Below are 12,528 nucleotides of genomic sequence, written 5' to 3' on the forward strand. Positions count from 1 at the left end.
GGGCCCAAGAAGAAACCATCATAAATGTCACATTTGCGAGTCAAGGGATAGAATCGAAAGTTTGTTCGTAAAGAGAACGAGCTGGGAAACGCAGGAGACAAGAATCATCGAGGCACAAAAGATTGGTATCTTCATCATTAACAAAAACATAACCAAGCATAAAGGGTCAAAAATCGTGGCTGCTCGTGAGATGATTATTCAGATGATTTGAAGGTAGTTACTCGGCACCAAACCTGTGCGGCCCCGAGTGGTGGTAATCTCGGCCTCCCACCAGCCATCGTCCTGAAGCCGAATAACGGACAAGACGTCTCCTTTGGTGAATCCGAGCTCTTCGGGTATGGCGGCGGTATAGCTGTACAAAGCGCGTGCTACGAAAAGAATGAAAGTTAGCTCAGGACTCTGTTGTCGACTAGAGACAGGTCTGGTTGCTGTAGGCACTTCACTACTTACCAAAATGTAGAATTGGACGTCCGTCCCGGCTAAACTGCCTGCTAGGGTCAGCAACAGCCACAGTCCTGCTCCTGGATCTGCCTCCCTGGCTACCACCGTCGCCGTAATATGACATAGGTCGACCAGAGTCCCTGCCCCGAGAGCCATAGCTGTCATAACTGGTGCCATACATATCCCCACTACCGCCCAACAGTTGCAACTCCATACCACCGGCGCTGGAAGGCCTGGTCCGCTGTCTGAATTGCGGTTGAGGAGACACGGCACGTGCCGCCGCCGGGTTTGGAGAGCTTCGCCTAGGGAATTCACGCGGGGATGGCGCTGCATCAACAGGACGCTGAGGAGGGGTAGAAACCGAAGGTGATTGGCTATAGCGGCTTCTGACACTGTTTGTCTGGTACGTACTCGGGCTTGGACTCGCGCCCCGACTGTAGTGGCTCATCCTTGTCTCCACACGAGCAGGCGCAACCTGAGGGCTGACTGGCTGTGGACTGATTACTTGGGGACTTGCAACTTGTGGGCTGGCACTGCGTCTCGGAACAGGTGACTTCGCCCGAGGAACTTCCTGTTTCGCTCGAGGAACTTCCTGCGCCGGGGCGCTGTTTCGGCTTGCCAAAGCTGGGGTATTACCACTTCCCCTGAGCATACTTTGGGTCTGACCAGTGTATTTCTGAGTTGTTTTCTGCATCTGCGCAGAAGTAAAGGCGGGTTGTGGTGCATCAAGTCTCTTGATCGACGTATCATTATATGCAGGAGGGGGAGTCGCTACAGGTGCATCGCTGTAGTTGGAAGAAGGAGCTGACGGCACGGGTGTGGCAATGCCATGATACCTGTCTGCAGACACTCTGGTCATGGACTGCTTTCCAGCGCCTTTCAAATCTGCAAGAGCACGGGCGATAGGGTCAAGCTCCTCCTCTCCAGCCTTGGCCTTTAAAGCAGCCTTCCTGGATGTGTCCTTGTCTGGGGAAGCGACATCAAAAACGTTGTTCCCAACATTAAGTTGGAAATTCGCCCTGGGGTCTACTAGCTCAGGACTCTCAATTGGCCGATCATTGTCAAGGACGGGCGCTGGCGGTGGCTGAGGCTGAGGTACCTTGACTGGAGTGACCTGCTTGGTGGGAGACTCCCATGTGCTGCGAGTAGGGGGGTGTGAGGGGCCAGAATTACGGTCCTTATCATGGCGGCTCTTGCGGCGGAAGGGGCTGTTGCTAAAGAAAGCACTTCTTCTCTTCTGGATCTGCTTGTCTCCACCGAGACCTGGGAGCGCAACCCCGTTGGTAGGCTTTGTTGGAGATTGCTTGGCGCTGGGAGCCTCCTGGCTGGACACTGAGGTTGGATTTGAGATCTCACTTTGTGAATCACGGCTCGAAGGCCGATAAGCACTGTTGCTTCCCGAGCTACGTTCTGAAGGGGGTCCAGTGCGGCAAAACATGGTCATTCCGTCCGTCGGATATGCATTGTGCGGCACCGTCCCAATCTCTCCGTGTTGGTTAGGGTCATAGTTGGGTGGAAGATGGCCTCCCCGACGAAGATCCAGAGGGGCGGGCGGTTGCGTTGGTTTTTGCGGAGTGACCGTAGCTTCCCTGCTGGCAGGCGTTGTAGGGCTATCGTGATCCAGCTTTGCTGCCAGGTCAGACCGCAGCTCATGATGAGATTCGTAAGTTGACGGTTGCGGAGAGGAACTGCGGAATGCTGGATTGATGGTACGCTGAAATTGAGCAACAGAAAATCCATCTTCTTCAGACAACTCCGAGCTCGTGTCGTTTACATCGCCCCGGGCGAAATTGATGAACTTGGGCGGATCCGGAATGTCTTGTCCAGTCCCTCTTTCCTTGATGAAAGAGACAATGTCTTTCTCAACTTCGCAATTTTCCAACGCGAGACGAATCTTCTCACAAGACTGATGACAGTGTCAGCTCCGATCATGTTAATGAGGAGGTCCCAACATACAGCGTCGTCGCTAACGCACACAGTCGATGCAATATTTGCGTACGTCCAGAGGCTGCTCTTGGTGAAATCGATTCGTTCCTCTTCGAGATCTTGAAATTTCTGATGGTCGATTAGCATCATTTCCCAGTAAACGTTTTCAGAGCCGGACGTACATCGCAGGCTGCCTTCCACTCCTTATTCCAACGACCGGTAGTCTCTTCAAGAATTTTGACAGCGGCCTCGTATTCGCTGCTGCTGGTTGCAAGCTGGATTTGTGTCTTTTCAAGCTTGGCCTTATTTTTACGCTCCTCCTGCCCCATGACCATATGTCCTTGCGCAAGGTAACCCTTAATCCTCAAACAATCCTGCTCGTATCGGTCTCGTGTCTGGGGCCTCGTCAATCAATGTTCGTTTACATTGGCATCTATTATGAAAAGAGCATCGTCGTACCTTGTTCACCGTTTGGGTCTGCTGTATCTTGGTCTTGAGAAGGCGCTCAATTCCTGTCTGAATGATCTTCCTTCTCTCCTTCGATCCGCCTGCGAAAGCAATCAATGGCTCCTCAAGTTCTCTCTTCATCTGTGATGCAATTGCAGCGTGAGACTTGGCTATCGATTCCGTCTCGCCACGGACAACATCGAACGACGACCGAAGAGAGCCCGTTTCGTGTGTTCCTAGCGGCTTCCGGCAAAGTGCCATAAGCTTCCGAGAATATTCATCTTCGATCGCGGCGCGGACTACACGGTGCGTTAGTTAGAAGTTGATCGACAAGGTAACACCTGCTAGACATCTCTAACGCACTGTTATAGAATGTCTTGAGCTCATCACAAGTCACTTTCGCGCCATGCATGCGATCTAGCATAGGCCCAACACCAGCATCCTCTTTGCCCCAAAAATTGTTGGCAACTAGGTAACAAAGTAGTTAGCCTCCGATGGCGCCAATGATGAGACTGCGACGCGGATCATACAGGATAGGGACACCGATGGAGTCTCTGCAACTGTTCCTGGCATTTTTGCAGACAGCAGTCCGTCAAATCACTTCTAAGTTTCTTTCATTCAAGCAATCTGTTAAGAAGGAATGGGACCGGAAAATAAAGTCGTGAAGACGGATATCACAATGCACGAGATAAGATATCAGACACCACGAGGAGATAAAACACCACCGCAATAGAAACCGATGCCAAAAGACAAAAACCAAACACTAATAATGATAAGAAAGAATAAGAGAAAGAAGACCTTCTGAAGACTTCAGCAGAACAGCACAGTTGAGCTGATCCGGACGAGTTGATCGTATTCGTTGCATCCAGAATGACAAGTGCTGGAAGGTTGCTATGTTTACTACTCCACGTCTCTCGGGGCAACCGGCAGCTCATGCAGCCCAACCATGATGGCTTCAGTCGGGTGTCTCTCATATGCGTAACAAGGGGGCGATTATTAGCCGCCCCAAAGAGCATGATTGGTGTCTTTTTCTACCCTGCTTTACTATTAGTATCTATGAATTTGTGAAAGCCTGCATAATATTAATGGAACCTCCCTGGCAAACTATCCGCACAATAGGGTCTCTTCTACCTTATCCCTGCATTCGTGTCTCTCTCACCCTTCTGTGGATCAGACTGACCCACGAAAAGCCGACAAAAGGGCTGCCCGTCCTTCTTATTTACCATAGATGAGATTGGTTTGATGATTACTTCCATGAGACTCACGGGCTCATAACGAGATCAGCTTGATGTCACGTGTGATCCACGGGCCACATAACCACGGTGTATCTGAAAAGACATTCCCAGAGAGAGAGGGAAGTTCCCAAACTCCTTGACTCTAGCCGCACCGCCTCTCTTATTTGCTCGTAGAACAGTGGCTCAACTGGGCTATGGGAGTTCCCAATTCACCTGCACATTACTCCGCCAGATGTGAAGCAATATCATGCTACTATGAAGTTACCCGATGATACTCCATACCACCTCTATTCTGGCTGGATAAAGGAAACACTAAGCCAGGTTGGGTTGAGGGTGACTCAGACATTACATCAGCAATTATCAAGAAGTAGCCACATCTGTCACGTGCTCTCTCGGAAACACATTCACTGTGGGGTGTTGCAGAGGGACGAATTGTTTGAGTGATCATGATCTGTTTGATGTGAGAGACTTGTCCTCATCTGCTCACCAGACTGCCAGTAGTAGCATTGGTAGTTTCCTAGGGTGTTTTTCTCGTACATGTTGCCCAATTTGCCTTGAGCCCTAGATAGTAAAAGAGCTTCAGCCTCCCTGTGGCCAAGCTAGTGTACCTCAGGCATCTCCACCTAACCGTCCACTAAACCTCGCTTTCTCTGCCCGTCGCTAACTCTCTATTGGAACTTCCAACCTGTGCCACGAAGCGACACCTTTCCATTCACATCTATCTTGCCTCCTCTGCCAGCGCAAGGTATTTGTCCTTAACGAAATCCGCCTTTGATATCAATATACTCGGTTTTATAAATCCTGGTCGTCGTCACGAATAAAAAAAAATTCTGTTACTCGCCTTACAGATCAAATGATCGCGTCTCCTAGATGACCTTCCCTCCCCCTCCCCCTTCCTCCCAATCGTCGATTGCTTCTGGCACCGATAAATTGTCTTCGAACAGGCCGGTAAGGACACAGCAATCTGCTTGGGGTCTCTCCGTGTCCCAGTCCAGCATTCGCCGTGGGTTGACTCCGCTTGCGACCAACAACCTTTCGTCGTCATCGTCGATTCCGTCTGCCAACTCTCGAGGACCAGTTCAGTCGGCTAGTCCCGCTCCAGGTGGCTCAACCTCTTCCCCTTTGACCTCTTCCTTCTCCTCCGTTCTGAACTCCGTAAGGGGTCTTCCTGGTGGACGGAGCGTACCCTCACCTGCCTCAACACCGTCACCTTTTGCCGCCTTCCAATCTGGCTCGCAACAGCATCAGCAACCCGGGCAGTCACTCTCATCTCCTAAATTTAGGGCTCATACCCCGTCGTCACATCTGGCTTCCGCAGCAGGCTCTATCGCGGGTGGTGGAGGCTCCGGGGGAGGCGGTGGTGGGACGGGACCTTCCAGAGGCGCCACCTTCTCTCCGTTGTTGTCCGGCAACACCGTGAATTCACCCACGGGGTTTCCCTCTGACAAACCGGGCTCAGCAGCTTCGGGCGCTGCAGCTCACGCAAGCCAGTCCTCGTTGACTAAAATATCCATTGCTCAAGTCTTTCTTCTTCTTGACTCTATCACGGAGAAAGAAGGTCGGGAGAAGTGGGAAACAAAAGCCGCTCAGATACACAAGGTAGGACAACCCATCATCCTTTACCTTGGTTTCGTGCAAATTTGACATGGAGTAACGTTGTGTAGCTTGTCGAATCGAACGGGATGGAGGTCTTTTCTAAGTATTTCCGGCGTCTTCTGACGGGCAACGCCCCTCAGATCTTTCCTGGGGTCAACAAGTCTGTGGAAAATGCTGGCAATTATCCTTTGTTGGTTCAAGAGATGCAGAAAGTCACTCAGGACATAGAACAGGCCCAGAAAATCGCGGAAACGGTTGATGCATCTGAAGGCGACATATTCCGGGATTTCGATCTTTCTACGTTCCTCGATCATTTTAAGCTGGACCCTGTCGCTAAGGTAGCCCTTGCGCTGGCCTTCAAAACCGCTAATAAGTCGGACTTGCGTGCGAAAGGTTTGTGCCCTCTCCGAAACTTCTTTGACCAGCATTCACCATCTAATGTGTGCTACCACTTTAGCCGATGCAATTCTTTCGAACTCCATCACGCCTTTCCTTCAAAGTTTGGCGGCGCCGTCTGAGGCAACTAAGGATTTCAAAAACTCCTTCATTGGAATGACGATTGAGCGTTTTATCCTCTACCCCCCTCGCAACTTCACCGACGATGTGAAAGCCAAATTGGTGTACGCAGCGAATCTACGCTACCAGAAGTTGGGTGTGGAGATGCCGTTCGAGGTCGCCTCTGCTCTACAAATGTTCAATTTCCTGAATCCAAGGTACACATTGGTCCGCCAGCTCCACTCGAAGGGACCCCGAGCCACATCGAACGTCGACGCTGTGAATGAAGCAGTCAATTCAGCTGGGCCTGATGCCTGGAACGAAGAGCATATCGCCAGCGCCCTCCTTTTCTTGGTTCTTTCTCAGTATTGGCAGGATTTCTCGTTGGAGACTTTCCTCCGAGCAGTCAAGTCACATTACGGTGACAGGCAGATTAATTGGTCTCTCATTTTCCGAAACTTTGATCGAGAAGGCCTGCGACTTGACTCGAAGCAATTCGCCAAACTTTATTCCGTCCTGCTGTCGGCGGCTGCGGATGATTCCACCTTGGACATCCAGAAGCTTTGGGGTGGAGATTGGGAACATCGGGACACACAAATGTCTTTCTTGACGGCTTTCATTGTTTCCCGAACCGATGTCTCTCAGATTCCCAATCTTCGAGCTACCTTCCCGGCGGACTTCTTCGTTGACGGTCCCGAGCTCGTTCGATTGCAAGGGGAGCGGGCAGCGAAGTCTCCGCTTCGTTCTCTGGACGCAATGAAAGCCATCTTTGACATTGCTTTGTTCTCTCAGGCTGCATGGGCAGCTGCGGAAAGCCAACTACTCATCAAGGCTGTCGTCCAGTATGATCTTCCTGTCTTTCTGTGCTCAGCTTTGGCTCTTCCTCAGCCCTGGACCAGCGTTCAGCAAAGCTTCGTTCTTCGGACGCTCGTTGTCTTTATCTTAAAACAAGAAGAGGGATATCAGCTTGCGCTTCATGGGGCTTGGCGCCAGGACCGCCAGTGGGTAGCTGAGCAGCTATTCACTACGTTCACTCAAGACCCAACCTCAACAGCCGCAATCTACGAGCATGCTGTCGAATTCAATTGGCTGGACTACTTGCTTGGCTACACAAACGGTCTTGCTATGGATCTGGCTTGCTATGCTCATCGCAAGGGACCCTTTGACCTCGAGCAATGGGTCCGCAACGCGGCTCAAAAAGGACCAATGGACATGGGTAACTTGTTGTCTAAATACCTCAGGATTAAGGCAGAAGATGAACTGCATGTCCAGAGGAAGGAACAACCCGCCCCTCAAATGGTCAGTCTTTCTGTGAAGACTGTCTATACATTGCTATCAGTTTTGGAGGAATATGTTGGCGATCGTGAAAATCTCACGCCGGTGCAACGAATCTGCATCCAGACCTATCCCCGGCTTATCAACTACGGCGAAGGTTTCGATGATATCATCGACGCGAATGGCGAAAACGGCAATGCGCTACCCGAAGCCATTGACAAACAGATGCAGGAGCTTTTCGGCAAGATGTATCACGAAGAACTTTCGTTGCGGGAAATATTGGAGTTGATGCGACGGTACAAAACATCTCGCGACCCGGCTGAACAAGATCTTTTCGCGTGCATGGTTCATGGACTCATCGATGAGTACCATTGCTACCATGAATATCCCTTGGAAGCTCTCACAAAGACAGCTGTGATGTTCGGTGGTATTATCAACTTCCGGCTCGTCGACGGAATCACACTGAAAGTTGGCCTGGGCATGATTCTAGAGGCAGTGCGAGAACATGACATTCACGATCCCATGTACAAGTTCGGCGTGGAGGCGATTGAGCAGCTGATCAGTCGTCTCCCCGAATGGGCTGGCTTTTGTCACCTGTTGCTTCAAATTCCGAGCTTGCAGGGCACGCCCATTTTCCAGAAGGCTGAAGAAGTGCTACGCGAGCAGGGAAGTCAAGTGAGAGATTCTGATAGTGGCAGGCTAGAGAATGTTACTGGTGCGTCCATGACCAACGGTAGCCTCGATGAGACTGCACCAGACGGGCCCACCCGCAAGTTCCTCTCTATCCATGTCGACCCACCTTTACGACCCGAGATTTACCATGATCCAGACGAGGAGGTACAGGACAAGATACTGTTCGTCCTAAACAATGTCTCGGAGCAAAATATTGAGGAGAAGCTGCACGATCTCACCGACGTACTGCGAGACCAGCATCATCAGTGGTTCGCATCGTACTTGGTGGAAGAACGGGCGAAATTGCAGCCAAATTTCCAGCAACTCTATCTTGATCTTCTTGACCGCATCAACGACAGAATTTTATGGGCTGAAGTTCTGAGAGAAACCTACTCCAGCGTGGGCAAGTTGTTGAATGCAGAGGGAACGATTAACTCGTCCACAGATCGCGGCCATCTCAAAAATCTCGGCTCATGGCTCGGTTCACTGACGATAGCGAAAGACAAGCCTATAAAGCACAAGGATGTGTACTTCAAGGGTCTTCTCCTGGAAGGCTATGACAGTCAGCGTCTGACCATCGTGATTCCATTCACTTGCAAAGTGCTGGTCCAGGCGACAAAATCCACTGTCTTCAAGCCGCCAAACCCATGGTTGATGGATATTCTCGCTCTTCTGCTGGAACTCTACCACTTTGCTGAACTAAAGTTGAATCTCAAATTCGAGATTGAAGTACTGTGCAAGGATCTTGAACTGGATCATAAGACAATTGAACCCTCCGTCGTTATCCGGGATCGCTCGGCTCACATCGAGGATGCACTGTCGACAGCAAATATCCCTGAAGGCCTCGAAGCCTTCGAAGACATGGCTCTCACCAGCATCAACCAAGGGATGCGGACAGAGAGATTGTCTCCCGCCGCTATCATGTCCACTCTTCCAAGCTTAGACAAAATCCTTGTTCTACCATCTTCAGCAAGCAGCATGGTTGACCCTAACGTCCTCAGGCAAATTGTCCACACAGCCGTTGAACGCGCCATCGCGGAGATAATCACCCCAGTTGTAGAACGCTCCGTCACGATTGCATCAATCTCCACTGTACAGCTAGTATCCAAGGACTTTGCCATGGAGCCTGACGAGGAGAAGGTGCGACATGCCGCCGGCAATATGGTGCGACAACTTGCTGGCAGCCTGGCCCTGGTGACTTGCAAGGAGCCCTTGAAGGTTAGCATGACAAACTATATCAGGATGATTCAGCAGGAGTACTCCGAGCAACCCATGCCTGAAGGCTTGATTTTGATGTGTGTCAATGACAACCTTGATGCCGCCTGCGGAATAGTCGAGAAGGCGGCAGAGGAGAAGTCTCTTCCTGAGATTGAAAAGGTTATTGAACCACAGTTGGAAGCACGCCGGCGTCATCGGGCTGCCCGACCTAATGAACCTTTCATCGACCCGTCGATGAATCGCTGGGGCTTGTTCATTCCTGAACCCTACCGACAAGCCCCAGGTGGTTTGAACAAAGAGCAGCTGGCCATATATGAAGAGTTTGCTCGTCAATCGCGTGGTCCAGCAGCAACTCATGTTCAGAACGTATCGACTGATTCCGGTCGACAACTCGCAGATGTTCTCCAGGATTCGTATGCGCAGATTCCTAACCTCTCTACGCCTGCGGAACAGCCGGCCGTACCTCATAGAACTCCACAGGCTCAGCAAGACTCGCGTCTGCAGCAAACCGGGCTCGTTGGCGCACAACCGCAACTGAATGGTTTTCTGGAGGCGCCAACCCCTCGTGACAAAGTCGATAGCATCGTTTCTGATCTTCAGCAAGCGGCTCGCAATGCACCTGAGGAGCGCGTGAAGGACCTTGGTAGAGATAGTACTGTGTTGCAGGAGTACAACCAGGCTTTACGTACTATCCTTACGTCTCCAAGCGGCGAAGAGCTGGCAAGATTGACATCGCTGAAGATCTGCACAACCTTGTATTCTCAGACACCGAGTAACCTTGAGATCGAGGTCCTCGTGCATTTGCTTGCGAAATTGTGTGATATGTCCTCACTTGTCGCAAGATATACCTGGGTTGTCTTGTCGGAGGTAGATGACGAGCATATATTCAATGTCCCGGTCACAGTGGCACTCATAGATGCTGGACTCCTGGACATTCGCCGCGTCGATATGAGTCTCACCAGGCTTATCTGTCAGAAGAACACGGGCGCGCTCGAAATACTGGCCAGTCTGATGGACCGAGTGCTCTTTAACGAAGAACCCTCCGCATTGCGCTCTGATTTTTCAGGTAGTCTCGAAGCGATGAGCCAATGGCTTGCAGAAGACGCAAATCTTCCTCCTGCAAATGAAATTATTCGCAAGCTACACGAGTCTGGTATCCCTGAAGTCGTCAATCCTCTTCTCAGCGACAAAGCGCGATCAAAGCGCGATCAGATGGAGTACATCTTCAGTGAGTGGATTGGTATTTACAAGGCCCCCGGCGCCACCGACCGTACCTATCATTCCTTCCTGAAGGACCTGCACCAGAGGCAAGTCATGGATAATCAGGAGGACTCTGCTTTGTTCTTCCGTCTCAGCATTGATATCTCCGTCGCGATGTTCGAGCATGAATCGCAGAATCCAAACGGTAGCCTTGACGAGGCTTTCCTCTATATCGATGCGCTTGCAAAATTGGTCATTCTGCTAGTCAAATTCCAAGGAGAGAGCGCCGGCTTGGCCAAGACCAGCAAATCCGTCTACTTCAACTCGGTTTTGTCGTTGCTCGTGCTGGTGTTGAATCATCACCACGTTATCAGAGGAGAGGCTTTCAACCAGCGCGTATTTTTCAGGCTCTTCTCTAGTATTCTGTGCGAGTATTCTTTGAACGGACTTCAGCAGAGTGATCAGCACCAGGAAATGATGTTTGCTCTAGCCAACAAGTTTCTATCGCTCCAGCCCCAGTACTGTCCCGCTTTTGTATACGCATGGCTCTCACTGGTGTCCCACAGATTCTTCATGTCAGGAATGCTGAACATGCCGGAGCGCGCTGGTTGGGGACCCTACTGCGAGATAATGCAGGCTCTCCTCTCGTACATAGGAGAACAGCTCAAGCCAGCAAACATCTCTTATGTTGCCAAGGACCTCTACAAGGGAGTGCTTCGTATCTTGCTGATCTTGCACCATGACTTCCCCGAGTTTGTGGCGGAAAATCATTTCCAGTTCTGCAATGTCATTCCTGCCCATTGCGCTCAACTTCGCAATCTTGTTCTGAGCGCATATCCGTCGTCTTTCCACAAGCTTCCAGATCCTTTCAGGGAAGGTCTGAAAGTCGAGCGCCTGGAAGAGATGCGTGAAGCTCCCAAGATTGCCGGCGACATTGCTGCTCCTCTACAGCGCGCCAACATCAAAGGCGTTGTCGATAGCTCGCTGCAGAGCAATAACCCATCAGAGGCGTCCATCCAGAAGATTTGCGATGCCATCTACAACCCTGTGAACAAGGATACTGGACTCTTCTACACTCCCATCAATGTCAATGTCGTCCTAGTGAACGCGTTGGTTCTATACATTGGTCAGGGTGCTGTTTCTGCCGGCGGGTCCAAAGGTAACACCCGCGCCGCGTTTGACAGCTCGCCTCATTCGGCGCTTCTGGAGAGCCTCGCCAAGGTGTTACGACCTGAAGCGCGCTACTACCTGCTCAGTGCGATGGCGAACCAATTACGCTACCCCAACAGCCATACTTACTTCTTCAGCTTTGCCATTCTTCGTCTCTTCGGCGTGGACAACTCCGAGCAGGATGAATTCGACATCCGTCAGCAGATCATCCGAGTCTTGTTGGAGCGGCTGATTGTCCATCGCCCCCACCCGTGGGGTTTGATCATCACCCTCCAGGAGTTGCTCCAGAACCGAAGCTACACTTTCTTCCACCTTCCTTTCATCCAGGCTGCGCCTGAGGTATGCCACTTTTTGGTTTGATTAGTGTCTTGTGCATAAAGCTAACGAACCATTGATCTACAGATTGGTCGTCTCTTCGATGCTCTTCTCCAACACATTCAGCAACAAAGCCCTAGGGCAATGCCTTAGGTTTCTTGAAAAGGAGATCGCTTCTCTCGCCATCTCCTATTAATATGAAGCATTTGATAATGCTTCGATGTCCTGCATTCGGCGAAGATGTCGTTTTCTCTCACGGTGTACTTGAAATGCCGCTTACGACGTTAGAAATTCGGTGCTCCACGGGGGTTTATGTTTTTAAAAGGAATTTTGTTTTCTTTTTTATTCTCAAACTTGTACTGTTTGTGTCCATTATCATTCTTACGGTTGGGTTTCTGGGGGTAACTATGCATTCTACGACATGTCAGCGCAGCATACAGTCACATGGAACCAAATGCTTTGCTTTGTATTGCTTTGTTTTCATTCTGCTAGATGTTTCTGTTAATTTACACTGCAAATGCAGTGCTTTGTAACGATA

General features: G+C 50.7%; 2 protein-coding genes across 2 annotated transcripts; one reads left to right on the forward strand and one right to left on the reverse strand.

The window, feature by feature from the left end:
• Window positions 1-198: 198 nt before the first annotated feature.
• Window positions 199-3,387, reverse strand: CDV56_108660 (formin-binding protein HOF1; the record flags this gene model as incomplete). The annotated part of the gene is made up of 7 exons (XM_026762279.1): window positions 199-368; window positions 451-2,347; window positions 2,398-2,496; window positions 2,550-2,762; window positions 2,827-3,113; window positions 3,178-3,282; window positions 3,345-3,387. 7 exons carry the CDS (start codon window positions 3,385-3,387, stop codon window positions 199-201), a joined length of 2,814 nt encoding a protein of 937 aa, XP_026618681.1.
• A 1,532-nt stretch (window positions 3,388-4,919) lies between these two features.
• CDV56_108766 (CCR4-NOT core subunit CDC39) lies at window positions 4,920-12,143 on the forward strand (the record flags this gene model as incomplete). Its single annotated transcript, XM_026762385.1, has 4 exons — window positions 4,920-5,648; window positions 5,714-6,038; window positions 6,103-12,014; window positions 12,078-12,143. 4 exons carry the CDS (start codon window positions 4,920-4,922, stop codon window positions 12,141-12,143), a joined length of 7,032 nt encoding a protein of 2,343 aa, XP_026618682.1.
• Between the last annotated feature and the right edge of the window lie 385 nt (window positions 12,144-12,528).

This window comes from Aspergillus thermomutatus, assembly GCF_002237265.1.
Source record: "Aspergillus thermomutatus strain HMR AF 39 chromosome Unknown NODE_5, whole genome shotgun sequence".
In the NCBI taxonomy this organism is placed as follows: Eukaryota; Fungi; Ascomycota; class Eurotiomycetes; order Eurotiales; family Aspergillaceae; genus Aspergillus; species Aspergillus thermomutatus.